The sequence below is a fragment of the Cibotium barometz genome, chromosome 56, assembly GCF_041138505.1.
Source record: "Cibotium barometz isolate CiBa-2024 chromosome 56, ASM4113850v1, whole genome shotgun sequence".
Taxonomy (NCBI): Eukaryota; Viridiplantae; Streptophyta; class Polypodiopsida; order Cyatheales; family Cibotiaceae; genus Cibotium; species Cibotium barometz.
Genome location: NC_141101.1, coordinates 13,028,819 through 13,056,464, shown reverse-complemented (window position 1 = coordinate 13,056,464; position 27,646 = coordinate 13,028,819). Strand labels below are relative to the sequence as shown.

Sequence of the window (27,646 nt, the reverse complement as noted above, 5' to 3'; positions counted from 1 at the left end):
GTTGCTGAAATTCGCGATTTATCAAGCACCTGTTTCTGGGAGAAAAACTTAGATCTTCTCTTCCACAGATCAAATGGGTCTAATTCCTCTTAACCCCGGGGGTTTTCAAGCATGCTCTACAAGCTGATGAAGTCAGAATTTGATTTGATCAAGTCTACAGTGAGATCCAAGCTCTTCATCAAATCTGCAGGTGACTTTGGTAAAACAGAGATTAAGCATTCAATGTTTGGTCAAATCTTGTGTTTCTTGGCTTAATTCTCTACTAGACTAATTGCTATTGATGGCCTTGAAAGCATTTGAGCTCATTTGAACTTTAAGGCCTCAGATCTGGGCTCCCTGCATACTTTGTTTTTTGCACACAAAACAGAGGATTAATTTGTTAATCAGTGATTAATCAATGCTAATCACTATATTTTGGTGTAATTGAGGGTTCAAATTAACCATTAGGTATCTGATACAGATTCTTATAACTTCAGATTGCAATTCGGAGATGGTTTGATACTCCAACCATTCCGTGCAAATTGGTTACTCTTGATTTAATGTAATTTCTGATAAAATTATATTGATAAATTTGTGGTAATTATTATTTTGCATTTAACCCTTGGTTAATGCTTGCAAATCACACTCAAATTCAAGATTATTCACAGCCAGAGTTGCATTTGGGAATGTGCATAAGAATGAATGCCATATGCATTATGTATTGGGCACATTACATCAGTGTAAAAATGGGATCAGATACTGCCGTTGTCCAGAATAAGGTAAGAGGTAAGACCTCCGGCATAGATTTGGGTTTGCATTGCATAATGATACAAGATAAACATCAAAAGCCCAAAAGAACTGTTAACAAAACATTTAAACATGTTGCTCACATGGAGCAAGAATTGACGGACAAGCTCATGGCCCCAGCCATGAAAGAAGAAAAACATCTCTTTCCAAGAGGAAGATCCACACCAAGAAGAAAAGCTAAAGGAAGCATTGAAGGAAGACATGGACATGAGAAGAGAAGCTGCCACAACAAGAAGACTGAAAGAAGAGGAAGACATGGACGCGTGAAGAGAAGCTGCCACGACAAGAAGACTAAAGACAAGAGAAGATGTGAGGCTCCAAAGAGTGAGGGGCCATGTGAAAATCTCTGAGAGAGAGAGAGAGAGAGACCCCACAACCCAATGTAACCTGCCCGAACAAAGTAAAACCACCTCTGAGCCACCGATGATGTAGGCCACGTGGTAGATGTATGTGTGAGCACTTTAGTCAAGGTCGCGGGCACTTGTAGTAGCCTTGGACACATAGAGAGAGAGTGTCAAGAACTATGAGTTTAGGGACTTGAGGCAGTGGTCGCGGACTATCAAGTAAGAGAGAAACTTGGTACAGGGTCCAGGTGTGCTAAGTTAACTTGAGGGGAGGTGTGCTAGGCACTGGTCGCGGACTATCAAGTAAGAGAGAAACTTGGTACAGGGTCCAGGTGTGCTAGGAGTATTCACTTGAGGGGGGGTGTTGAAATATATAAGTGAATAGGGTGCGTGCGAGAACAAGCCCTTGGTTAGAGGCTATAAAAGAGAATGTGTAAATGTGAGAGAACCTGTGAAAAGGTGAGAAGAATCTACTGGGAGAGACTAAAGGGTAGCGTGAGAAGATTTAGGAAGTGTGGAGATATTCTGGGAGAGGTGGAGAGAATCAAGCAAAAGAGGTGGAGTGAATCAAGGAGAAATCAGTGGGATTAGATGCTTGGATGTAAACTCTATAAATTGAGACATTGGCCTAATGAGAATTAGCTGGTTTTTGATTATCCATGCCTACATTAAGCTATTAGTTAATCACTCACTAATTACGTCTTAATTATTGTCTAATCACTTTGTTAATGATGTTGATTCTAGCATTTGATCTACCATAGCTCATCACATTGCTGTAATTTTAACAGGGATGTCGTAGTATCTAGTCCATACTATGCATAATGGAGTTGATAGTTATATAGTCTTGTGGGTTGACTACCATGAGTATATAACATGCACGTTCCTAAAAGGTGAGTTTGGGCATGTTCTTGGATTCATCTAGGTATATATGATTTAACTATGATGTAAGAGCATTATTAATTCCAAAAGCTCTTTTCTAGGACATGATGATTACTAGGGTGACTAGCCATTGTCTATATTTTTTTTTTCAAGTATGACTAGAACTACTGTTACCTCTAGTGTGACTAGAGGTGGGTGGCTATGCTAGTGTGAATGGTAACTCTACATCTCCAGTATGATTGGAGAAAGCTAATGTGATTAGCCGTTCTTGCTCTCTACTAGTGTGACTAGATGAGAGGCGAGCGAGATTGGTAGTGATGTGCCACCAATGTGAATGGGAACACATACACACCAGGTCCATTTTGTTAGCACATTCATCCCCAGTTTCTACCCATTTCTGGTGTCCTTTTGGTACCTTTTGTAGGGCCCTTGATTGTGGGTGGCCACCCCTATTTTCCATATTTTTTTGGGATTTTTCCCAGCCCGTTTGGTATTTCCCCAGTTGGCCGGCTACTCTGCTCCAGTCGGCCAACTTATTCAGCTCCAGTCGGCCAGCTCTCCCCACCTATAAATAGGTGGGACTGGTCTCTCACTTTTTCATCTTATCTTATATCTTTTGCTCCCTCACTTGTGAGACTACTTGTGTCTCTTGCTTGAGACTGTTCGCTCTGTGCCCTTTTGCTTCCGCTCTATGCACTCTTTTACATTTTAGCCACCTACGTGTCCAAATCAGTGAGTTGTGGATCCATGACAAATATCAAGTGATCGAGGACAGGTGAGGGATTTCAGCCTTGTGCGATGAGGTAAGGGTTTGGTGGGGTAGGCAAGCACAATATACCCCAATTAACGTAGGTGCAGGAAACCCAAACATCCACGTTTCCCAAAACTCGAACTTGTGAACACTCTTAAAATCTAGGTACTCTACCCTATCCAAGCGGTCAATGCACATGGGTGCTGGAAAAGAAAAGAAATTTGCAGGTTCCCTAGGCTCAGATACCAACTGTAGGGCACTTGCGTCTATGTGCTAGGGTTTTCCAAAGATAGAAAGAAGAGCACGGGAGAATCAAACATACAACGCACACAAGAGTCCTAAATTATTGGATTGTATTATGTACAAGAAAGAAGTAATACAATCGAAATTCAAGTACAAGATGTGGCTGAGAATGAAGATGTCAAATCACAGCCCTGTTACCTACTGCACACTCGTGGGCTAGCACTTCGCCTACAGAGAAATGCTCTATGAACTCCAATGTACTCCTAGGCAGCCAGGAGTAATGATGTTGGCCAGTTGTACCCGACTGCCGCATCATCAATGCCACATCACCACCGCCACATCAGCACTGCTACGTGGAAGTGCTGTGTGTCACTTGCACTATTGGCTGCTATCCAATGTCTGGCTCTGCCTTGTATACTCGTAGGTGTGTCACATTTACAAGTACCTTCTTTGATGACAGCTTGGTATTTGTCAAGAATGAGGAAGAGCACAAGAGGCATCTTGCCATTGTGTTTGAAGTGCTAAGAAAGCACAAACTCTGTAAGAAGAGTTCTTTCTTTCTTTGTGAGATACACTACTTGCGGCACATTGTTTCCGAGGGTGTACATATGGATCTTGCAAAGATAGTGAAGGATTGGAGAGAGCCAAGAAATGTTCATGAAGTACGTAATTTCCTTGGGTTATGTGCGTATTACAAGAGGTTTGTATGGCATTTTGCTCACATGGCTTCTCCTGGCCCGTTCTCATAGTGCCCAACCTTCAGAAGCCTTTTATGGTTGAATGTGATGCAAGTGGGGACTGCATAGGTGCTGTCATGAACCAAGAATTTCATGCAATTGCATTTGAGAGTAGAAGGTTGCATGATGTAGAGATACACTTGGGTCTTTATGAGAGGGAACTCTTGGCCGTAAATCATGCCTTGATAGTGTGGAAACACTATCCTTTAGGGGCTGAATTTCCAGTGAAGACTGATCATCAGAGCCTTAGGTATTTCTTTATCAGACAAAGCTTTCCGAGAAGCGCATGTATATGGCAAACTTCTTATCAATGTTTCATTTTCAGATGATCCATTGCTTGGAAAGGGAAATGTAATGGTAGATGCATTATTCTAAAAGCCTTATGTTGGTGCGTCACATGAGGACTTGTCCGGGATGTGCAAGAATTATGTCACAAATGAGGAATGTGCAGCCATATGGGCTGATTTGCAGGCCAGGACAGCACTCATGCCTTCCACATTAAGGATGGTTACCTCATGTATTAGAACATACTTGGTGTGGTGAAAAATCTGAGAGCCAAACTTATGGAATAGTCCCATGCACTATCCAGCAGGGTTAGGGGACCTTGGGATTAGGAGTTTGATTTGAGAGCCAAAGTTATGGAAGAGTCCCATGCACTACTACATGCTGGTCATAGAGGGATTATGCCCACAATTCAAATGATTGAGAGGTACTTCTATTGGCCAACTATGGGAAAGGACATTGATGCATTTGTGCATCAATGTATCACCTTCAAAAAGGTGAAGTTCGATAGACAAAAGGCTGTTATGTACCTGGTTACTAATCTTCGGATTAGTGGGTCTAATCTAGGGGCCTTGGGATTAGGAGTTTGGTCTAAGAGCCAAACAGTCCCATGCACTACCATATGGTGGTCATAGAGGGATTATGCCCACAACTCAAATGATTGAGAGGTACTTCTATTGGCCAACTATGGGAAAGGACATTGATGCATTTGTGCATCAATGTATCACTTTTCAAAGGTGAAGTTCGATAGACTGAAGGCTGTTATGTACCTGGTTATTAATCTTTGAATTAGTGGGCCTAATCCAGGCCCTTGGGATTAGGAGATTGCATGCAGATGTTGGGAGCTAAGGCTGAGATCCAATAATACTTGGCTACTTGCTATTTATGGCAGTTGACTATTTATAGCATCCGTGACTCCTATATAAGTGAGGCCTTGGGTTATTATTGAGTAGCCAGTTGTGTGGTGTACTTTGACAGGTTTGTGCTTAGACCAGAGTTTCTACTCCTGCTACGGACATGGCGGAACACAAAGTCTTGCCGAGGGTCCATGTGTCACGTGCTATGCATATATGTATATATGTAAGTACTTAGTATACATCCATAAACATATATAACATTTAATTATTTATTTTTAGGGTGATTGTATTTACACTCCACGCCCGTGCCATGGCTAATCCAATGCATGAACAGCCTTAATCCTTGGTTTAGCTGCTAGCATCAGAAGGACATCATCATTAGTAGCATCAGAAGCATCATCATCAACAAATAGAAAGAGTTTAGTTCTCTTTTCCTCTTTGGAAAATAGAAAGAGATGCTTATAACTCAAGTTCTAAATCGAATTTGCATGTGCAACTGAAGAGACAGTTGCTGAGATGGCCTGGGCGAGTCGTCATGTCACCTCAAAAAAAATAAAAATAAAATAAATTATTAAAAAAAAATAAAAATTACTCGGGGGGTTTTCGACTGCTCTGATTCCAATTCCAGCCTCTGTTTTCCCAAAAGATGAAGGGAAAGGCCTCTAAATCGACCTCCAACTTAAAAGGTACATATCTTGTAAAACTATCAAAATTGAAAGTAGTTTAAGCAAGAAACATACTTAACCTCCTGCAAAATACAAGTTGTTAGATCAGCAACCAATATTATGCACAAGTTCGATGCTTTAAGATGAATGTCTAAATGTTCAAGCATTCTCAAAATCAGCATCCAATGCAAGATCTTCAAATAGCTTATTGTGCATGTGCCTAAGGTGAGTACCATCCGTTCCATACACTTGTATCCATCTATACGCTCTCCCATACTGGTAAGAGTGCATAGTCCATCATGCTTATGAAGCATTGTCCAATCATACTTTCCGACTTCGAGATGGAAGCATGTCCATTCATGCATGCAATATTATGCTCTCCTATTTCGGAATAGAAGCATGTCCAATCATGGTTCCTTGGAAAAGAACACATGTCCATGTCAAAGTTGACAACGCGGAAGCAGTATTGCGTTAGTGAGAAAATGCTAAGGGAGAGAGGATGAGAGAAAACGCTGGCAGAGAAAGAGAGAGAGAGGGTGCACAAACGCTAGAGAGAGGTAGAGAGAGAGAGAGAGAGTATTCGAACCAACACAACAGCAATGAATTAGATATTTTTTTACAATGGAGCTAGGGTGCTTATATATCCACAAGTGGACTTGGGCGACCTCACTTGAGATGCATGCAAAAAAACAATTTTAACACCCTCTTTGCCACTCATAGTGGACATAAGTAGGAATACCAAGTCGATGAAGAAGCTACCATGGACACCCCAACAGTGGCCAACCACTAGGTACACCTCGGATTTGCAACCACTAGCTTGTCACCACCAAAAATGCCATCCTGAGCACCAATTGCCTCAAGGAACATTGAACTGTAGACCACACTACGTCCAAGAATCCCCATTCATGAACTGTGAACACATCACGTCCAAAAAACTCCACAAGATAATGAACTTTGGTACACATCCTGTCCATTATCCCGAAAACAACAATGAATGACTGCAACACATCCATAGTGTTTTATACGCCATGTTGGTTCCTTGCCAGATGCCTAGTGCTTTGAATTTCGGCACACGGATCCAAGCACCCAGAAATTGAACTCCGACACACGGGTTCAAGTCGTCAAAACGGGAGCACAGACTGCCCCTCTCTGCCACTCACATGCCTCTCTCTGGCTGAAGCACGTGGTAGCATCCATCCACCAAGCTAGAATGCTGGAGCATATGCCAGTGTAGTCCTCGCCACACCGGCAGAAGCCGTATCATCCCTGGTAGTATCACTGTCACTGTCATCCTCGTCAGCTTTGTCTTTGCCTTTGTCATTCGTCGAGCCTTAAGCTGTAGCTTTGGATTTGCAATCCCGAGCCAAATGCCCTCGCTTTCCGCACTTATAACAACGGCTCCTAGACTTCTTATTGAATTCCGATGCAGCATGTGCCGATTCTGTTGGAAATAAGTGCACACTAGGTGTACTATTTCTCTAGTCTAGTTTCAGTCTTTGTGTCTTGAGTCTAGTGCCATGTGGCACCTCTACATTTATCCCATAAGTGAGTCTACTCAATCTTGTACTTCTCACCTATAAATTGTAGGTGTCACATCAATGAATGTATCAATCTTGTGTCTTGTCTACACTCATCTCAAGGTAACTCTTTGTCTTTCATTTGTTCTTGTTTCATTTCTAGTTTTGCTCTTGCTTTCATATTTTCTACATGGTATCAGAGCATGCTGCTCCTGCCCTGTGTTACCCGCCATAACTTCAGGCCACCATCTCCCTAGCTGCGCTCAGCTTGTAGGACCAGCCTATACACATTCTGCACAGGCTGCGCCGGCCTGTTTTCAGTTGCTGTTGCCTGCGCTTCATCCTCTACAGGTTGCGCATCACTCCATACCTGCTGGTACTGTCGGCCTCCCTCTCTGGATGAGCAGCACTTGTACTGCTTATTCACAGGAGCTGTATTACACCTCTGCAGCAACCTACGTCTATCTGCTGGAGGCGGTGTTTCTTCATCTACAGGCTATGTATCATCTAAAGGCAGTTCAGTTCTGCCATCGCTTCCTCTTGAAGAATCTACAAGGTACTGTGCATTGTCTCCTTCAGTTTGCTGGTCAGTCCTTTTCTTATCCTCATATCTGCAAACTGCTAGTTCCTCATGCTTCGATGGGCTGTCACATGCTATGGCCTTGACAAGTGGTGAGAGAGCCGGCTTCTAAAAACAGTTTGGATCTCTTCTTTCATTCATTTCTGCAATCTTGTAAGGGAATAGACACTGCCCTTGCATTTTAGCAAGAGGTAAGACCTTCCCACATGGCCTCTTCTACTCATTCTCTCAGGTCTATCGACAAATTCAATGGCTCCAACTTTCATACTTGGCAAATCAAAATCAAGTGCCATCTTATGAAAGAAGGTCTTTGGGACGACGTTCACCATGCTGCTCCCGAAGATTCCGACATTGAGCAAGTTATCACTTATGCTCCCACTGCCAAGAATGACAAAGCCTATGCTATCATCCTGCTCGGTCTTGGAGATGATACATTCATCACATCTCCGACATACAGTCTGCTTCTCGAGCATGGATCACTTAGGATACCCTTTTTGGACCCCGTTCTAAAAACTCTAAGATTGCACTTATGATCTCATTCTTTGATCTATATATGCAGGAGGGAGCTACTATAGCCTCTCATGTCAATTATTTTCGCAGTCTTATGGTTCAGCTTGCTTCAGTGAAGTCCCCCATCTCCGAAGATATTGCTATTGCTGTGCTTCTCAAAAGCTTACCTGACACCTATGCTACTCTTGTCACTACCTTCAAGTATCACAATAATCCTACTCTTGAAGGTATCATCAATGCTCTCCAAGAAGAGGAAAGAACAAAACAACAAAAGGTAACTGACACTGCATTTTTAGCAAAGAAAGGAGGTTCTAAGGTAAGAAAGCCTTGCACCCATTGTGGGAAAACTAATCATATGGAGAAGGACTGCTTCAAGGCTCATCCATGCACCATTTGTGGCCGTGATAATCACCGGGAGAAGGACTGCTACTCTAAAACCTCTACATCAGCCCCTGCATCTACCTCAGCCCATGTTGCTACAGCATCTACATCAGCAGATCTTGCTGTTCATTCCTCACATGATGAGGAGTGGGCTTTTTGATTACTTCACCTTTTCTTGTCTACCACTTTGACCACCGATGATGTAGGTCAAGGGGTTCTAGTGTCTTACTCATTATGCTTTTTGACCTCTCTCTTGTCCCTACCCAAGAGGCAGAGATTGCCCTTGAGGAGGGGATGTCTTCAAGGTCCATCTGTTTGTCTACAGTCAGTCTTCTGTCTATCTAGTCTTGTCTGTCTGTCTATCTGTCTATCAAATCTGACTGTGTCTTGTTTTAGATCCATCTTGTCCCTATCCTTGTGGACCCATATGAGGATATCACTTGAGGAGGGGTGTCTCATGATCTTTTGTCTCTCATGTCTTGTCTCTCAGTCTATCAGTCTTTATGTCTGTCTTCTAGTCTTGTCCATCCTGTCTTCTAGCTTGTCTCTCAATCCTTGTCTAGTCTCTCTGTCTTGGTCTTATCTTTTGTCATGTTATAGTCTTGTCTTTTGTCTTTCTCCTAGTGTCCACTTAAGGAGGGTGTTGGAAATAAGTGCACACTAGGTGTACTATTTCTCTAGTCTAGTTTCAGTCTTTGTGTCTTGAGTCTAGTGCCATGTGGCACCTCTACATTTATCCCATAAGTGAGTCTACTCAATCTTGTACTTCTCACCTATAAATTGTAGGTGTCACATCAATGAATGTATCAATCTTGTGTCTTGTCTACACTCATCTCAAGGTAACTCTTTGTCTTTCATTTGTTCTTGTTTCATTTCTAGTTTTGCTCTTGCTTTCATATTTTCTACAGATTCTACATCCTTCGGAACTCGAATCTTGCCTTGGAAAATGAGCACTGCTTCCTCCTCAATGAGAAAAGAGCTGAGATCATCAAATTCCAGCTTTTCCTTCGTGACTTGTAAGCGTAATGCCCTCGAGACCATCTCGTACTCCTCAGGCAACTTCGTAAGAACCAAGGCAGCTAACTGGGTACTAGTTAACGCACTATTCATGGCCGATAACTGATCATGTACTTTGCCTTCATTAGAAATGACTGCATAGAGGTCCCGGCTTCAAACTTGATGGAAAACAACTAGCCGAGAAGGGTTACTGCCTTGCGCATCCAAGGCATTCCTAGCATTACATCACACCCTTGAGTAGGGCCTATGAGAAAATCCACATGATCCAAGTAGTTTCCTATGTGAATCCTCAAAGGATCCTTCACAGGGACAACTTGAGCTTGTTGACCAAAAAGTGTGTCAGCAATAGTGGGTATACCTTTGTCTTCCTCCATTAGGCCAATGGATCTGGCCACCTCTTCAGAGATGAAGTTATGAGTACACCCAGAGGCAATCATAACTACCACAGAGTGATTTCTCAACTTACCAAATGCCTTCCATGGTTGTCTTTCTTTGGCGTCGTGGCTGGCTTCTGGAACTTGCACATCAGCTATGGTACCAACCTTAAGTTTTGATGTTTCTTCTTCGGTCCTCTTCTTAGCATCCTTCTTTTTGCATTCCCAGGTCATGTGCCCTTTTGTCCACACTGGAAGCATCTTCCTTCTTTGATGTGTTGCTCTAGCTCCTCCTTCGACAGCTTCTTGAAGATTGGTTTAGGCTTTTTGGTTTGATCTTTGGAATTGGATGATTTGGAGGTTACATAAGGCTTCTTTTCTGCCTTTTCTTGGTTCTTTATCTTCTTTAAGTGTGGCTCCTCCGAAGAAGACCCCTTCCTCTTTATCATCCACTTCATGTCACGAGATTCTGCATTCAATGCAGACTCCATGCAATCCTTCAGAGTATCTGTGCATGAAATATGCATGAGAGGATGTAAGAGAGGATTCAAACCTCCCTCATACTTGCGGATCACTTCGCTATCACTGATGTCGATGTATTGAGCAGCTTTGAGGTAGACCTCCCAAAACCGATTAATGTATGTTTGCACATTATCTCCTTGTTGATCCAACTTATCCCATTCTATGCACACCTTCTTCTTGAAGTCAGTGGGCCCTTGAACTCATCCCAAGTTTTTGGATTGAGATTCCTGGTAACAAGTGTTAGATATCAATTACTAGCAACTTCTTTAAGATGTATAGCTACCTGATGGAGTTTAGATTCTTCTGAGAAGTTCCGGTTCTTGAAAGCCAAATCAAACTCCTGGATGAAGGCTAAGATCTTTGAGATGTCACGGTCCTTCCCATCAAAGTATGGCAGTTTCACACTTCGATCTCCCAGCTTGCAGGTCTCTTTCTTCTCTTTCTCCTTGGTATCTTGAACAGCAGCCTTTTTCACCATCATGGGTGACTCTGTTTGGTGATATATTAGAGGAAGCTAAGATGTAGGGCTCCAAGAAAACAGCTTGCCCAGATGGATCGGGACCAATGATTCCCTTCTCATAGAGGTATTCCTTTGCAAGCAGCATAGGATCACCTAAATCTGATTTCTTCACATAATCTTCAAAATGAGATACCTTGGAATGGTTGATGGCCTTCTTTGACACCACCGCTTGCACATCTGGATCGGTCAACAGGTCCTCCATTTCTTTGACTCGGCAAAGGAGCGCCTCCTCACCATAGGCATGAGAATTACGTCGTATTTCTTCATTTTGGCCAAAGGATCTTGAAGTTCGTGGAGAATCATCACTTTGCCTTGTTTCCCTGTCAGCACCACCACCTCTTCTTCTTGAAGAAGAGACTTCCATTGACTCACTAGGACGAGCCAGCGATCTTGATCTCTCGCTGTGGGTTGACATCTTCTTTAGCAGCAAAAGGCTTGTTCTCAAGGATTGTCTTCAATCACCAACAAGGTGGGGAAGATAACACCGCTTTGATACCACTGAAACTCGCTGAAGTTGCGTAACAAGCCTATCACTGCTAAATCACATTAATCCACTTTTAACCATGGCTGAAAATTGAAGTAAAACTTGTGAATTTTCAGCCAAGAATAAATGAGAGAGAGAGAGACGACATAGCATAGACCCGGAACGGCCGGGCCCCTTCATAGGAAAGTGAATTATTCCTCCAGAATTTTACAAGTGTATGGGCTGATTTGAATCAGCATGGTACCGCCATCAAATAAGATAGAAAACAAAGCCTTTGGAATCTCCTAGTTTGTATGTGGTGGCCTACCACACACACACAAGTGTTGGAGAAGGTCACCCGTCTGTGTGCCACCCCAATGGCCTACCAATGGGTCACACAACCGGTTATCTTCTCTTGTGGCAAGGATGCTCACAAGAGTGAAGTCCTTTGATGAAGAAAATCAGCAAGCTCTTCTTCAACTCTTCAAAGCCTCTTCTTGATTAGCACCTCCATCTTCACATGATAGCCTTCTCTCTTGAAAAATGGTTCTCTACACTTGGTCGAGAAGAAGCTAGTCTTCTTGCCTTCCTGCTCTCAAAAATGCACAAGTTTACATGAACTCTCCTCTTCCAAAATGAAGGGAATCACCTCCTTTTATAGGTGAATTCCTTTCTAAAAAGCTTTCTTAGTTCAAAATAGAAAAAGATTACACAGGTTGGTAGCATGGGAAACTTTTACACATGTTTTAGTTTGCATGGGAAACTTTTACACATGTTTAGTTTTGCATGTTGGGTATGGGGGGAGAAGCCTACACACAGACACACACACACACACACACACAGCTGCAAGAGAGAGAAAACAAGTGAAGCTCAAGCGTACTGGAAGAGATGTACTCAATAATGATATGAAAATGAAAGTACAAGTGAGTACTAAAAGGCCTAGGGCAAAGTGCCCAACACACATAAGTGTGTTCACACGGGGAAAGAACCTGTGTCCAGTCACAGGGAAAAGGTGCCCGTGAGTAAGCTGTGTTCACACGTGAACTAGCCGGGAGTGGTCATGACCAACAAACCCCCCTCAAGTGAATGGTGTGAACGGGGACAGGGTGTAGGAGACTACACTGGAAGAGGTTGTAAGCTTAAAGCTTCGTGGAAAGCTTCAAACTTTTCCCTCGAAAGAGGCTTTGTAAACCCATCTGCTATATTGGCATGTGTAGGGGTAGTCAATTGTGTATGAATTGTGGTATCAAGCACGAGGGGCCTGTTTAAACACCATACAGTGCTTTATGTAAACGGCATACTTTATTTTCTACACCTTTTTGAACAAAGCCAGGAGGTTGAGACACATAAACTTCCTCTTGCAAATCGCCATTCAAAAAAGTAGTTTTAATATCCAATTGATGTACATGCCACTGCTTGTGGGCAGCCAATGCAATAACAGTACGTATGGTAGTCATACGTGAAGTGGGAGCAAAGGTCTCCTCATAGTCAATGCCCTCACGTTGGGCATACCCTTTGGCGACCAAGCGAGCCTTATGGCGATCAATTGAACCATCAGGCTTACGCTAAGTTTGAAAACCCATTTTGTGCCAATAGCACGCTTGCCCGGGGGCAAGTCACATAACTCTTAAGTACCGTTTTTGTCAATGGAGTCTAACTCCGAACGCATGGCTGCCACCCAATGGTCATCCTCCAATGCATCAACATGAGAAATCGGTTCCTCATTACAAGCGGTGGCAACAAGAGCTGTATCCACATAATGTGAAGATGCATGGCGAGAAGCAGCACGTGTACGACCTGGCATAAATGTAGACTGTTTGCTATCACGCAAAGTGTCAACCAGCCATCTAGGAACAATTTTTGACTTCCTAGTATCTGCATCTTCCTCTGCCAATGCATCACCCAAGGTATCTCGATGAATTTGAGGCAATTCAGGATCAATTTGGGGCAAGTTCAGCTGCTGATTTTACTGGTTTTCAGCAGGCATAGGTGGCTGTAAATGAGCTGAAACGGGCTCTACATTGTCCACATTTGAATTGAATAAAGGCAACAAAGTATCAAAGACATCTTCCGGCCCAATAGACGGCTGTTTGGTACATGAGACAAGTGGTTGAGATGCATATTCGTCAAAGATAACATCTCTTGACACAATGATCTTGCCTGTATTAGGCACATAGAGTCTGTATCCTTTACTCTCAGTACTATAACCAATTAAAATGCATTTGATTGCCTTTGCATCAAGCTTGTGTCTTTGTTGTGTGGGCACATGAATATATGCCAAACACCCAAAGACTCTCATATGAGTCACCATTGGAATCCTGCCATTCCATGCTTCAAAGGCAGTCTTAGATTTAAAGGCTTTAATGGGGCAACGGTTAAGCACATAATTGGCACACATAACCGCCTCAAGCCAAAACTTACTGGGCAGATCCTTGCTTTTGAGCATGCGATGTGCCATCTCCATGAGTGTACGATTACATCTCTCTGCAACTCCATTTTGCTGAGGAGTATAGGGGGTAGTACACTGATGAGAAATACCATGTAACTGCATGTAAGCTGTGAACTCATTTGACAAATATTCCCCCCCGCGATCTGTACGCTTGTGTCCACAAGCATTTTCAGCCATGGGACGGAAGTCTCTGAAAGCTGCAAAGGCATCTGACTTCATTTTTAAACCATACACCCAACAAAACCGAGTGTAGTCATCAATGAACGTGATGAAGTACAAGTGTCCTCCAAAAGATGGAGCCCTCATGGGGCCACAAAGATCACTATGAACAAGCTGTAATGGTCGGACAGCCCTCATAGCCCCATCTTTAGGAAAGGAATTCCTGTGCATCTTTCCAAGGATGCATCCCTCACATACATGCTTGAAGGGAACCTGCATAGGAGGAAGCTCATGCACCATACCTTGCTTCTGCAAGCGTACAAGAGATGGGAAGTTCAAGTGACCAAACCAAGCATGCCATAACTCAGTGTCACTCATCACACGGGATGTGGAGGCAATCATAGCATCATGAGAATAAGTACTCCTGTCATACATATCAAGCTTATACAAGCCACTGCATAATGTCCCAGAAAGCATAAGAGAAGCTGAATCTCTGCTGTCATACACTGAACAACAATGATCAGAAAACTGAACCTTAAACCCAGATAATGCAAGGGCTGAAGCAAAAATGAGATTCTTCTTAATGCCTGGTACATATAAAGTGTCACAAAGAGTAAAGCTATCCCCATCACATGCTGTTAGCTCCACATTGCCAATGCCTTTAGTGGAGTAGAGGCATCATTGGCACGCATAACTATGCCACTTGGAGGTGAATCCTGCAAATTGGCAAAGAGATCTCTGCAAGAAGTGATGTGCAAGCACCACTGTCAAAGTACCAATCTCCAGCTGAGATAGACATACAAGAAGCAGGCAAACTGCATATCCCTCATGAGCAAAGTTTGCCTCTGCTTTAGTGTCCACAGTAGCAGCCAAACCTTGGTGCTTTTTTTTCTTTTCACTCTCAATGCGCTTCCTACATTCCTCAATAAGATGGCCAGGTTTTCTACAATAGTTGCATCTCTTCTTTTTCTTGTTGTCACCCACTTTAGACGAGGTAGAATCTGAATGGGCATGTGGTTTGCCCTTAGGTTTACCACTAGATGAAGCCCCAGATTTACCTTTGTTTCGATCAAAGGCACCAAATGCTTGATCAACATAAAGCATAGTGGTCCTATTAGAACGAGACTGCTCCTCCTGCAACAGTAAGAGATTCACCAACTCATCAAAGGTATACAACTTTGGATTACCCTTCATGAGTAGACGAAGAGTAGTAGCAAAACCGTGATAGGATTTTGGCAAACCCTGAAGCACTGTAGATACAAGTGAACCATTTGGAATGACCTCATCCATATGCTCAGACTCAATCTTCTTGCGAAGATAGGCAACACGGGCCTCATTGCGAACCTGATACAAAGAAGCAAGTTGTCATGTGCACAGTGTGTATCTACCATGTGCTACACGCACACAAGACTAGCTTCGAGGTTTGGGGAAGCTTGGAGCTAGGCAGGCTGATTGGCGAACTGAGTTAGCGAGATAGACTAATGGGCGGGCACCCAAGTATGGATGGGCGGGCGCCCAAGTGTGGACGCCCGATGACCGGCCAAGAGCCTATAAAAGGGTGGCCAAGGTTAGTCATTAGTCATATAGAGTCTCGCGAGATTTGTGAGAGCTCTATGGTCTTGGAGCTTGGATCTAGTGCAGATGTGCACCTGCTTTATGCAGCCGAGGCCGGCAGCAATCTCGAGGCCCGCGAGGGTAGCTTCGTGGCGGTATGGGACGTCGCGAGGAGGAGATTGGTCGGTACGTCATCCTAGTTAGCTCAGCTCGTGGCTCGGTGGGGACAGCCAAGATTGTGGGCTTGCCCACGGCTGTCATGTTTGGGAGGTGAGTCAGGCCTGCACCCCCTTGTTGTTTGTTTGTTTGCAGGTTTCGAGTCGCATACCAGGAGCGTTCTACGAGGAGATCTATGGGGATTTGACACAAGTACATCCCATGCACCCTTAGAAGAGGTGCATGAACGAATGTGCGGTATAACCTGCCTTTTGCATGAGAGGGCAATCAACGCATGTGCCTGAGCATCCTTGGCATCCCATCTGAGCTGTTCTGGAGTGGGTGGTAAAGGTGCAGAAGATGTAGCACCACCTGAAGATACATCATCACCTGCATCCTTGGTTCCTGAAGTACTTGTTGCTCGTGCAAGAGCAATGGGCCTGACATCAGCCCCTGATACATAAACCCACAAATTCTTTGCAACAAGTACATGTTTCATCATGTATGCCCACATAGGATAGTTGGTGCCATCCAACTTATCCTCAACGGAAAGCATACCAAATAAATCACCAGTATTCCCAAACATGGTGGTCACAAGTGTGTTCAAGCAAGTAGTAATGCTGTAACTTCCAAAAAATTTGGGGGAAATGCTCCAATGCCAACCAAATGTGCCTGCAATACCCAAAATTGCCTGCAAATAGTGCCAATTTTTGCAAAATCCCCAAATTTCTAGTGCAATCACGCACTGAATCATCGGGCAAAATCAGTGCCAATGTTGCAATTTTGAGCTCAATGGTGAAAAGCTTCAAAATTAATGCAGTGTATTTGCTAGTTTTTAGCAATTTTCGAGTATTTGAAAAAAATTACAGAAATACCAATGTTGTGGAGCAACTTCAATCGGGTAGGCACAATAGTGCACATGATTTGTACTGCAGGTATAGTCGCTTCAGTCGATTGGGCGCACAGGTCAACAGGCGATTGTGTAGGTGCCACACAGTAGCTGCGTAGGACAGCAGGTACAGTAGTACAGTTGGCGACAGAGTGTACGGAGCAGCAGCAGTCGACGACGCAATACAGGCAGGTACACAAGGCGGGCGCAGTACAAGCAAGTACACAAGGCGGCGTAATTGGTACAGTCCGGCGGCAGTGACGCTTGTACGACGCAGTTGGTACAGTCAACGGAGCTGGTATAGTCGTGCAGCGCAGGGCAGGGCGGCAGCTGCAAGTCGTGGACGGCGCAAAGCACGACTAGCAGCAGGTACAGTCAACGGGCAGCATTACGGGCGCTTCAGTGTATGGACAATAAGCTGAAGCTTTGACGGGTAGCAAGGGGAGCAAACCCTAATGCTAACCCTAGCCAAGCTCTGATATCAATGTTGGGTATGGGGGGAGAAGCCTACACATAGACACACACACACAGCTGCAAGAGAGAGAAAACGAGTGAAGCTCAAGAGTGCTGGAAAAGATGTACTTAATAATGATATGAAAATGAAAGTACAAGTGAGTAGGGCAAAGTGCCCAACACACATAAGTGTGTTCACACGGGAAAAAAACCTGTGTCCAGTCACAGGGAAAAAGTGCCCGTGAGTAAGCTGTGTTCACACCTTAACTAGCCGGGAGCGGTCATGACCAACATTGCATGGGAAACTTTCCTTTGTCAAGAAATAGAAAGAGTTTAGTTCTCTTTCCCTCTTTGGAAAATAGGAAGAGATGCTTATAACTCAAGTTCTAAAACGAATTTGCATGTGCAACTGAAGAGACAGTTGCTGAGATAGTCTGGGCGAGTCGCCACGTCACCTTAAAAAAAAAAAAAAGAAGCTCGGGGGATTTTCGACCGCTTTGATTCCAATTCCAGTCTCTGTTTTCCCAAAAGATGAAGGGAAAGGCCTCAAAATCGACCTCCAACTTAAAAGGTACATATGTTGTAAAACTATCAAAATTGAAACTAGTTTAAGTAAGAAACATACTTAACCTTCTGCAAAATACAAGTCGCTAGATTAGCAACCAGTATTATGCACAAGTTCGATGCTTTAAGATGAATGCCTAAATGTTCAAGCATTCTCAAAATCAGCATCCAATGCAAGATCTTCAAACAGCTTATTATGCATGTGCCTAAGGTGAGTACCATCCGTTCTCTACACTTATATCCATCTATACGCTCTCCCATAATGGTAAGAGTGCATAGTCCATCATGCTTATGAAGCATGTCCAATCAAACTTCCCCACTTCGGGATGGAAGCATGTCCATTCATGTATGCAATATTATGCTCTCCTATTTCGGAATATAAGCATGTCCAATCATGGTTCCTTGGAAAAGAACACATGTCCAATCATGAAGTCTGCCATGCTAGGTTAGACAACATGTCCAAGTTTTATTAACTTCATTCTTGATACAAAATTCCCTGTAAGTTGATTAGGGTTTTGGATTGGGGATTTCTCACAAATACAGGCGGGTGACAATCATCCTTAGTAGAAGCCTCAGCTTCTTGAGCACGATCATCACCATCATCATCATCATCATGGGGGCTAGATGACCTGTCCGGCAGCCAATTGCACACAGTCGACTTCCAACAGACTATCTAGGCATGAGGTGGCAGCAACCAGAAAAGGCATGGCAACATGGTTGAACCCGGGATTAAATTCCATTAATTATGTGCTTTGATTTAATTGTTGTCCGGCCAACAGGGTCTAGTGGTTGGCCGATTGCATCCCTTGCATATATATAAGCATAAGCATACAATTAGTCAAACATCCAGTTCTTTCAGCATTTCATAACTCTAGCATTAGTAGAAGTTATGTAGAAGGGGCCAGGGGTCAACCCCAAGGCCCACACATGTACAAGCATTTATGCAATCTTTTTTATACCATATTAAATATAAGAAAACCCTGACACCAATCTCTCTCTCTTCTCTCTCCTCTGTCTTACTCATGTATAAATCAATATCTTGTTCTTAATCAGGCTTAGGGCTGTGGATCAGTACAGCAAGACTTCTGCGCATGCAACATTGGTATCAGAGCATTCAGGCTCAGCCCACTAAGCATAGTCCCAAGGAAGGTGCACAGTTCCAGCAGAAGAACGCAGCAGGGTAGCAAGCGAAGTTAAGAGGAAGCATTCCTTGATGGTATGTACGTAGAACCGGAACATCATTACGCTCTCAGATCAGTTCCAAAAGCCGAACAATAGGCATGATTAGTTCCAGCAGGTGACCCACCGCTGTGTTAAGGATAAGGGAAAGCAAGCATGGGAACAACAGTGGAATAGATGCTCAATTCCTTAGCAAGACTTGGAAGTGGAGATCAAGAGTGAAGGTGTTCAGACAAAAAGGTCAGGCCATGGGTCAACTCTTTGGGACTGACCAAGGCCCACACATGTACAAGCATTTATGAAACCTTTTTGTACCATATTAAATATAAGAAAACCTTGACACCAATCTCTCTCTCCTTTTTCTCCTATGTCTTACACATGTATAAATCAGCATCTTGTTCTTAATCCAGCTTAGGAGTGTGGATCAGTACAGCAAGGCTTCCGCGCATGCAACACCCTGTGGGTGGGCACTAGTGGTATGGGGGGCCATGGTTAATTGGCATGTATTTGTTGAGCGGAGCCTTAGCCCCAGGCTCGCGAGTGGATCGAAGCACAGATCCTATGGTTGGGTGGTGAGCTAGCCTGCACCCCTTTATGTTGGGTTAATCCTAATCTTGTGCTGGACTGTGTTTAGGTGATTCTTGGCAAGACAGGTCTTGAGGGCTTGTTAAAGGTATTCAGATTGATGTGGCTAGATTTCTTGGCAGGTATGAAAGAAATGCTTGTTGTAATGAGAGATTCTGTCAAGAGTGCTTAGGATAGAGCATGGTTTTATGTTGATAGATAGTGTTCGTCGAGGGAGCTATCCGACGAAATGCTAGTGTATTTGCAAGTACCCAAGAGTTTAGAGACGTTATGGGCGAGAAAAAGGTTGGGACGTTATCCCCTAGATATCGTGGACCTTTCCGGATCCTTAAAAAGATCGGCGAGGTAGCTTATTAGCTAGAACTGCCTCAGAATGTGAAAGTTTTTATGTCAGTAGACTAAAAGAGATGCTGGGTGCTGAGGATAGCATTATGACTTCTCAATAACTTGTTGAGGTTGATGACTTGCCTCATGTTCCACATGAATTGGAAGCAATTATTGATTTTAAGGAAAGACAGCTTAGAAATAAGCTGATTCTAGGTCATGTTCCACATGAACTGGAAGCGGTTATTGATTTTAAGGAAAGACAGTTTTCATTTCGGTAGACTAAAAGAGATGCTTGTGTTGGTTTAGATGTAGATGTATATGCTAAACGTTTACAACTGGAGTATTCTAACTTAAATATCATCAGAATGCCTCACTTCACTTCTAACAATCTTGTGTTGGTTTAGATGTAGATATATATGATAAACGTTTACAACCAGAGTATTCCAACTTAAATATCATAAGAATGTCTCACTTCAGTTCTAACATTTCTAAAATAACTAAATATGGTGTTGTCTCTTCTCAATTATTCAGATTCTGTTGTATTTGTTCAAACAAGTTTGCTTTTATTACTCAAGTTTGCCAACTCATCAATTTGCTTGTACAAAAGGATTATTGCTTTAAAAAGGTTTTAAGCAAAGTTCGTTGCTTTTTGAATCGAAGTAGATATAGCTTTGAGATTTCTGCTTTTGGAATGTTTAAGATTATAAGTAATAAGTTTCACAAAAATGGGGAGCTTAAAAGCCCATTTTTTGTTTAGATCATTTTAGCTCTTAGTTGTTATTTATCATTGCTTCTAGTCTTGCTTAATCATTTCCGGAGAAGTGATAGAAACTTAGCTCGTTGGTCTTTGTATAAAAATTGTCCCCTCTTGGTTTGGTCAAATTTTTATATATGTGAATCCGCACCTACTCTAGGCGCTGATGACTTGAGTAGGGATGTTGTAGCACCTAGTCCATGCTATGCATGAAGTTGATGATCTTCTATTTCATCATGCTATGCATGATGAAGTAAAGTTAGCACTTTTTGTATTCTTGTCTTTACTTGTTTTGTTTTAGTGAATTAGTCATTTAAGGTTTGTTTTGTTGTGGTTCAATAAAGAATTTGTTTGTGTGTGTAGGCGTGTGTGATTTAGTTATGTATTTGTCTATTTTTGCAAGTTATTATTACTATTATTATTATTATTATTTTCTCGGGTGTCTCTATTAAGGATTTTTAAAAATATATATTTTTTAAAATTTTGTTTGTTTTTGGTGATTCTCTTCTTTCTTTTAAAATTATTCAGAAGTTCAGATTCATTTGGCCTTATGAGGGTATATATATAAAAGAGATGCTCGGTGCTGAGGATAGCATTGTGACTTCTCAAGAACTTGTTGAGGTTGATGACTTGCCTTATGTTCCACATGAACTGGAACCTGTTATTGATTTTAAGGAAAGACAGCTTAGAAATAAGCTGATTCTTGAGTATAAAATCAGGTTCCCCGATTTTCTTTCTTTGATAGCTTTTGTTTCCATGAGCGAAAACATCTTGAGGAGGGGAATTATGTTATGTACCTGGTTACTAATCTTTGGATTAGTGGGCCTAATCTAGTAGGGTTAGGGGGCCCTGGGATTAGGAGATTGTAGGCAGATGTTGGGGGCTAAGGCTTAATTCTAATAATAGTTGGCTATAGGCCATTTATGGTAGCTGACTATTTATAGCATCAATGACCACTATGTAAGTGAGGCCTTAAGATAAAAACCTTGCCATCTTTGGTAGTTTATGTACCACCATCCGGATAGCATCATGCCCTTTGCTGGTTCGTGGCAATCCGACTATACATCTAAGGCTAGTAAAACGTCTATTTTACCAATTCATAAGTCTGTTGTATCCCTGAATGAGTTGTTGTAGGAGCGTCGATAGTCATAAGGAATTTCTCTCCTAATTCCGGCACATAGACTCAATCATCTTGGAACCATAACCTGTTCCAAATAAAGTACCGACTACTTATTGACCCTTAAGTTCCTGTCTAATAACAATGGAGCTCCTTGTTTGGACTTGTTGCGAATACCGACTGGAATGCCCATCGATCAAACATAGCCCTCTCAAGGAATCATACAAGTTAGCACAAATCTCGGTGAAATTGAAAGATTGACCACCCCAATCTTGCTCATCTAAATTGCCTTGCCAATACTCTGAAAGTCCTATCAAAGTCCTCAAAGTCTTGCAGAAACTCTGCCTACTGTTCCTTCCACTCCTTGACCTAGGTTAACTATCCCCTCAAGAAAAGGACATGCTTGGCTAGAAATATACACACATCGGGAAACTGACATGCTGTAGATCCTGGTGTCCCATACCATTAGGATTCATCCCACATAAAATTTCCTTTAGGTTTTAGAGCTGGGTTAGGGTGATCAATCCTTTCCCAAACTCGGTCTTGGTGGAGCTAAACCTCCACCTCATGTCACGGTCAAACCTATCAATGGCTTCTGGAAGAAACAACCAGATAAAGCATTCCTACAGATCCATCAAGACTCGTCCTTCTGGAACTCCGAAGGGATAAATACGTTTGCGATTTGTCCCAATCTCATCCTCCCCCAACTGGTTCATCCCGTAAGTCACAATACTCACAGACTAGAACCCTGGGGTTATCCAGTAAAGATAACATTCATGAAGTTTGTCTTGATGCTCTCTAAAACCTTGGGACCGCAAAAACACCCTTCAACATATTGGAGCATCATCCATAACAAAAGACAAAGTATGACCCTTTCAATGTACATGGACATCATGGTTATAAAACCCATTGAGACACAAGCATGTTCTAAATCTGTCCACATCTAGCCCCAGGTTTACACGATAGATGTGATCATTGGATTGCGTCTCCACTCCTACCTTTTGTATAGGGGGTGATACGAGGGTCAAAAGGATGTGCACAGTCTTCCCTAACATAGACCCAAAACATACATATCAAGTCATTAGCATCATGTTAAAACTATATTCGATGTAGGCACTTTGACCTAAACAAGAGTAATATGAGGGTGAAATACCTGCCCTCCCAAGTACAGTGAAGGTTTTGCTGGTGCTTATAATCTTTCTTCGGATTGGATTTAGTGGAGCCTCCCCAGACTTAAACTTGCGTTTATGCTAGAAAGCCTGTTCAGAGGTTCCTGTGGTTTGAGGCTTCGAGGAAACATTCTTGTTATTCTAAATCTGGCCAGCCATCGTCTTCCATGAATCCTAGCATACTGGATGACATCCTCCAATGTTTTGCCTAAGAGTCCTCTTCACCTGGAGCTTGTACTCTCGCGACAGTTCACGGATAAAGAATCCACACAAAGTTGTGGAATCCATGTGCTCTGCCCGAGACTACAACTCCCTAAATCTCTGTACGTATGTGTCAAGAAAAAACACGTGCTGCATACCCAAGTTCACAAACTTGGACATCACATCAAACCCCTCATCCTCCCTTATTTCGAAACTAAGTCTCGAAATCTGCCCAAAAAAAGTGAGTTTATTCCTTAACTCAACTCTCTCTAGCATGTAAGGGCTGTCCCATCAAGGAGACCCCTAACCATCTAATGCTATCTGCACTATGAAGTAAGTTTACTCTGCCCCATCAACCATCTCCTGCTGCACCTCCACATGATCCTGCATGGGCTGAGAATCATCCTACTCAGGCTTCCATAGATAATCAGTGCAGTGAAGTGTCTTAGCCGTGGTAAGGGGAGAGAAAGAAAAGGACTGCTGCTGCAAAATAATCTATGTGCTGGTTTTGAATGTCAAAGAAAACAGGAGATAACCCACGCCTTAAGTGAGGAAATCCCGGAGAAAAACATGCAAGAACACGACCCACTTATGCTCCACACATGAGAGGCATAGAGAATCAGGGTATCTATAACCCAGTTCTTGGGGAGACTGAGTGATCCTATCTATATCACTTGGGGTACTATTACATAGGATACAGAATGGGCGTTTAGCGTGTGGCTGCCTTGAATCACTACAAGAGGTCGCTTTTAGGAGCTATAAAAAAAAAATACCCAAGTGCTTTTTCACTTTAAAAACTAAGCCATCTTTTTTTAGATGTGCTTTAAAAAAAACTGATCCCCACTTATAGCTTATGTTTTAGATTTATAGCCTTCCATGTTTTTTTCCATTTAAAATAAAGCACTAGCTTTCCCCCCCCCCCCCCCCCCCCCCCCCAACAGATAGCGTCACGACATGCCTTTTTTTTTTTCACATCTGTGTGTTTCTGCACCATCAATCACATGCCGGACTCCATCTCTCTGCTCTTCCTGCCTGCTGCTCCACCCAAGGCCGCCCCTGTTGACATGTCTGCACACAGGCTGCCATGTGGCACCTGTATGACCTGTTCAGGCATGTACAGCCTGCACATGCATCTGCCCTGTCTACCTGCATGCCATCAGCCTATAAGCGCACCTGCTCAGAATTATGCATACATGCTGCTGCTGTCAGTTCTGTGCACAACCAAAGCCTCTATGCACACGTTTCTGGCTGCCCTCCGAACATGCAGTCAGCGCACAGAATGCACACAGCCAACCATATTCCCCCCCACTCCATCTGCACACAGCCCAACTTCGCATAGAGTACATGCAGCCCAACATACCAGGGCTTTCTACTCCCTTACGCGACCACATAGATGTTTCACAAGACCGGCTGCAAGCTAACATCAGTGTGTAAGCCCTACTACAGCCCATGTTTCAACAATGATGCACCCTACATGAAGGTAGACACACAAAAACTGCTGCAATCCTTAGGATAACAAGAGATCTTGGGGCTTTCTTGCTATAAGGTTCCCATCTCTTGCAAATCATGCATATCTCTTCCCCCCTTCTCCTCCTCCTCTCAAAACCCACACGAAACAAAACATGCCGCAAAAACCCTAGAAAGCACCTACTTCTTTACAAGAGATCTTGGGGCTTTCTTGCTATAAGGTTCCCATCTCTTGCAAATCATGCATATCTCTTCCCCCCTTCTCCTCCTCCTCTCAAAACCCACACGAAACAAAACATGCAGCAAAAACCCTAGAAAGCACCTACTTCTTTGCAAGAAACAAAATCATAGATCATGGCGCTTGAGAGATTACCTAGATTGGGCGAGTTTGAAAAAACACACGACACGCACACCTTGCTTTTTTCCGCAATTAGGTTTGCTTTGATACCAATTCGAACATCCCTCTAGGATTCAACCCTAATTCACAGGCCAAGCACACCACCCAACTGTAGGTCACGTCCGCAACCACCCCTGAGCCAGGGGCTAAGGTTCCACTCCCCACAGGACAAGGTAGTCAGCCCTAGCATCCCATACCACCAGAGAGCCTATCCTAAGGGACCTTCGGCAAGACTAACTGTGATCTGCTGAAACCGGCCTTCAGAAACTTGACGGGCGGTGAACACACTTAATCACACTTTAATCACTTTATGAACTGGAATAATAAATTTGGAAGAAACAGAAAATATTTAAGTGGAGCTAGAGTGCTCTTGCACAAAAGACCAATTGGCCCCAAAGCGTGGCACCCCCGCAGGTATTTATTTATCACTCGAGGTTGGTGTAGCCCTTGTACAATTCCCGAGAAGATTCCTCCTTGATCCACGGGGAGGAGATCTCCTTCAAGCTTTCACCCAAGATGTGTTGTGGGATACAAGAGCCTTGGTCCCCTATTTATACAAGTCTAGGGGTGAAAAGCTATGCTTTTCCCCCTTAGAGAGAAAAAAAACTATGCAAGTGCTTTTATCTCATTCAAAAACTCTTTGAATATTTTCTATTTAAAAAAATAGCACGGTGCTGGCGTTTTCAAAAATCCCACGCAGCTTTCTTTTTTTTCGATTTGCTGCCCGGTGCTTTTTCTCCATCGCGTTTTTCTTTGCTGCCCGGCTGGCATCTCTCTCTTGCCCGGATGCCAGCCGCCTTTGCCTCTCTCTCTCTCTCTTGCTTGTGTGCACCTGTGCCTGCCATGTAGGCAGCGCCTGTGCTTGTGCAGCCAACCGCCATGTGTACCAACAGTCAGCCCAGCCACTTGCGTTTCTTGCAGCCAGGTGTACCACACACACGTGCGCTTCAGCCAGGTGCCACATCAGCTTACAGCCCATCCTGTGCAGCCAGCCGTACCACTTGTCAGCTGCCATGTCACCTGTGCCACGTGGCAGTGCCACATCAACTGCTTGCCATTAGTGCCATGTGTCGGCTGCCTGTACCTGATGGTACTTGTTGCAGAGCTAACCCACAAGATGCCTCAGCTGATGCTCCTGCAACAAGATAAGAGAAACACACATATACATGCATATGCACAAACATATGAGCATGCACACATGTACACACACCAAACATGTATCTGAATCCACACACATGTACAAACTTACACATGCATTTATTGGATTAAACATGATTAGTAAACATAATTAACAATGCTTAAGACAAAGAGGTAAAATACTCAGTCCTGTAACATCTGCCATGTCAATGGCAGGAGTGAGCCTCTTAGTCCAGGTCCATATTGCATCGAATAATAATAACCCAAGACTCACTTATATAGTGACTTATTATTGCTATAAATAACCATCCAGTTATAAGTAGCGAATAACCAAGGATTTATTAATATTGAACCTTAGCCACCCATCCAAGCTTGGTTTCCCAAATCCAGGACTCCCTTAACCTTGCTGGATTAGTCCCTAACCCCGAGGGTTAGTGTTAGGTATGTAACACACATGGCTTGGGCTGCCCATACACGTGGCCTTGGTGGGTGTGCATAGTCGACCAACTCTCTCGCTCTCTCTGTCTCTCTGGCTCTCTCTGTCTCTCGCTCTCTTTCTCCTTGTTCGCGAGTTAGACGAAGAGAAAAACGTACCCATGATGACCTTTTGATCAAGGGGAGCTGTTGTACAGCCATCTCTGAAGGCAGCTGAACCCTCTTCCGCTCTGTACAGCCAGCCTTGCTGCTGCCTGCTGTATGGCTGTATGCACGGCGTATCCCCCTGTTGTATGGCTCCCTGCTATACGGAAGGTGTACGATCATTCACCTGTATGGCCAGCTCTGCTGCCTTCTGATGCCAACAAGCACCTGAACAGCATGTGCAAGATGTTGCACAGCCTGTACTGACTGCTGTACAGCCTGTTTTCCCGTGTCCCTGCTGCTGTGGTCAGTCGGAGCAGCCAGCAGATGAGTTGGACCAGCCCATGACCAGCGTAAGGCTGCCAACCAGCACTTGATGGTCAGGCATGATTGAAGGGGTTGTTAGCCTGTAAATAGGCTGCACATAGACCGTAATCATGAGTCCTAGATAACTCCTAATACTCAGTTTGCAGAAGTCCAACAGTTATTAGCTTTAATTTGAAGCAGTCACATCAGTCCTCTATAATAATCATCTTCAGTCTAATCACTGTAATTGTTTAGAAGAAATATACTCACACTTTTTATTGCAAAATCTCTCTTGCGGTGTGGATATTTCTCTGCGCATTACGTGATTACAGCAGTGAGCTTACACTAAGTATAATGCTCACGTGTTGTAGCATCCCAGCAATATGGATTTCTTAACAAAAGCACGGCTTATTATTAGTTTGTATGGCTCTTCTGTACAGGCATACAATCCAGAACAATGAAAGAAAGCGGTGTCAAAAGGACATCTGAAGCTAAGGAGAGCAAGTTAGTCTTGACCTTCTTTTTCTTTTGTTTTTGGGCTGACTTGGCCATTGCAAGGTTTCTTCCTTTATACCTGATCATTGATCTCATTCCTGTTTGATGTTCAGGGATGCAAAGAAGAGGCAACAACTAGCAGTTAAGGAGCAAAATGCCAAGAAGAGACAAGCTAGGAAGGAGCACAAGGCCAAGAAGGATCCTAACAAGCCAAAACGGGCACCGACTGCTTTTTTTATTTATCTGTAGGTGTTGTCTTGTGCATCTCGTTCCAATGTCCA

At 43.4% G+C, this 27,646-nt stretch overlaps 1 protein-coding gene across 2 annotated transcripts in view; it reads left to right on the top strand.

The window, feature by feature from the left end:
• The window catches only part of LOC147606919 (HMG1/2-like protein), a 33,947-nt gene that overhangs the window by 5,108 nt on the left and 1,193 nt on the right, over nt 1–27,646 (top strand). For both annotated transcript variants that reach the window (XM_086791225.1, XM_086791226.1), the window contains exons 2-3: nt 27,311–27,374; nt 27,479–27,610. In XM_086791225.1, the coding sequence (XP_086647351.1) occupies nt 27,328–27,374; nt 27,479–27,610 (179 nt within the window). In that variant the 5' untranslated portion in view covers nt 27,311–27,327. The remainder of the gene's footprint in view (nt 1–27,310; nt 27,375–27,478; nt 27,611–27,646) is intronic.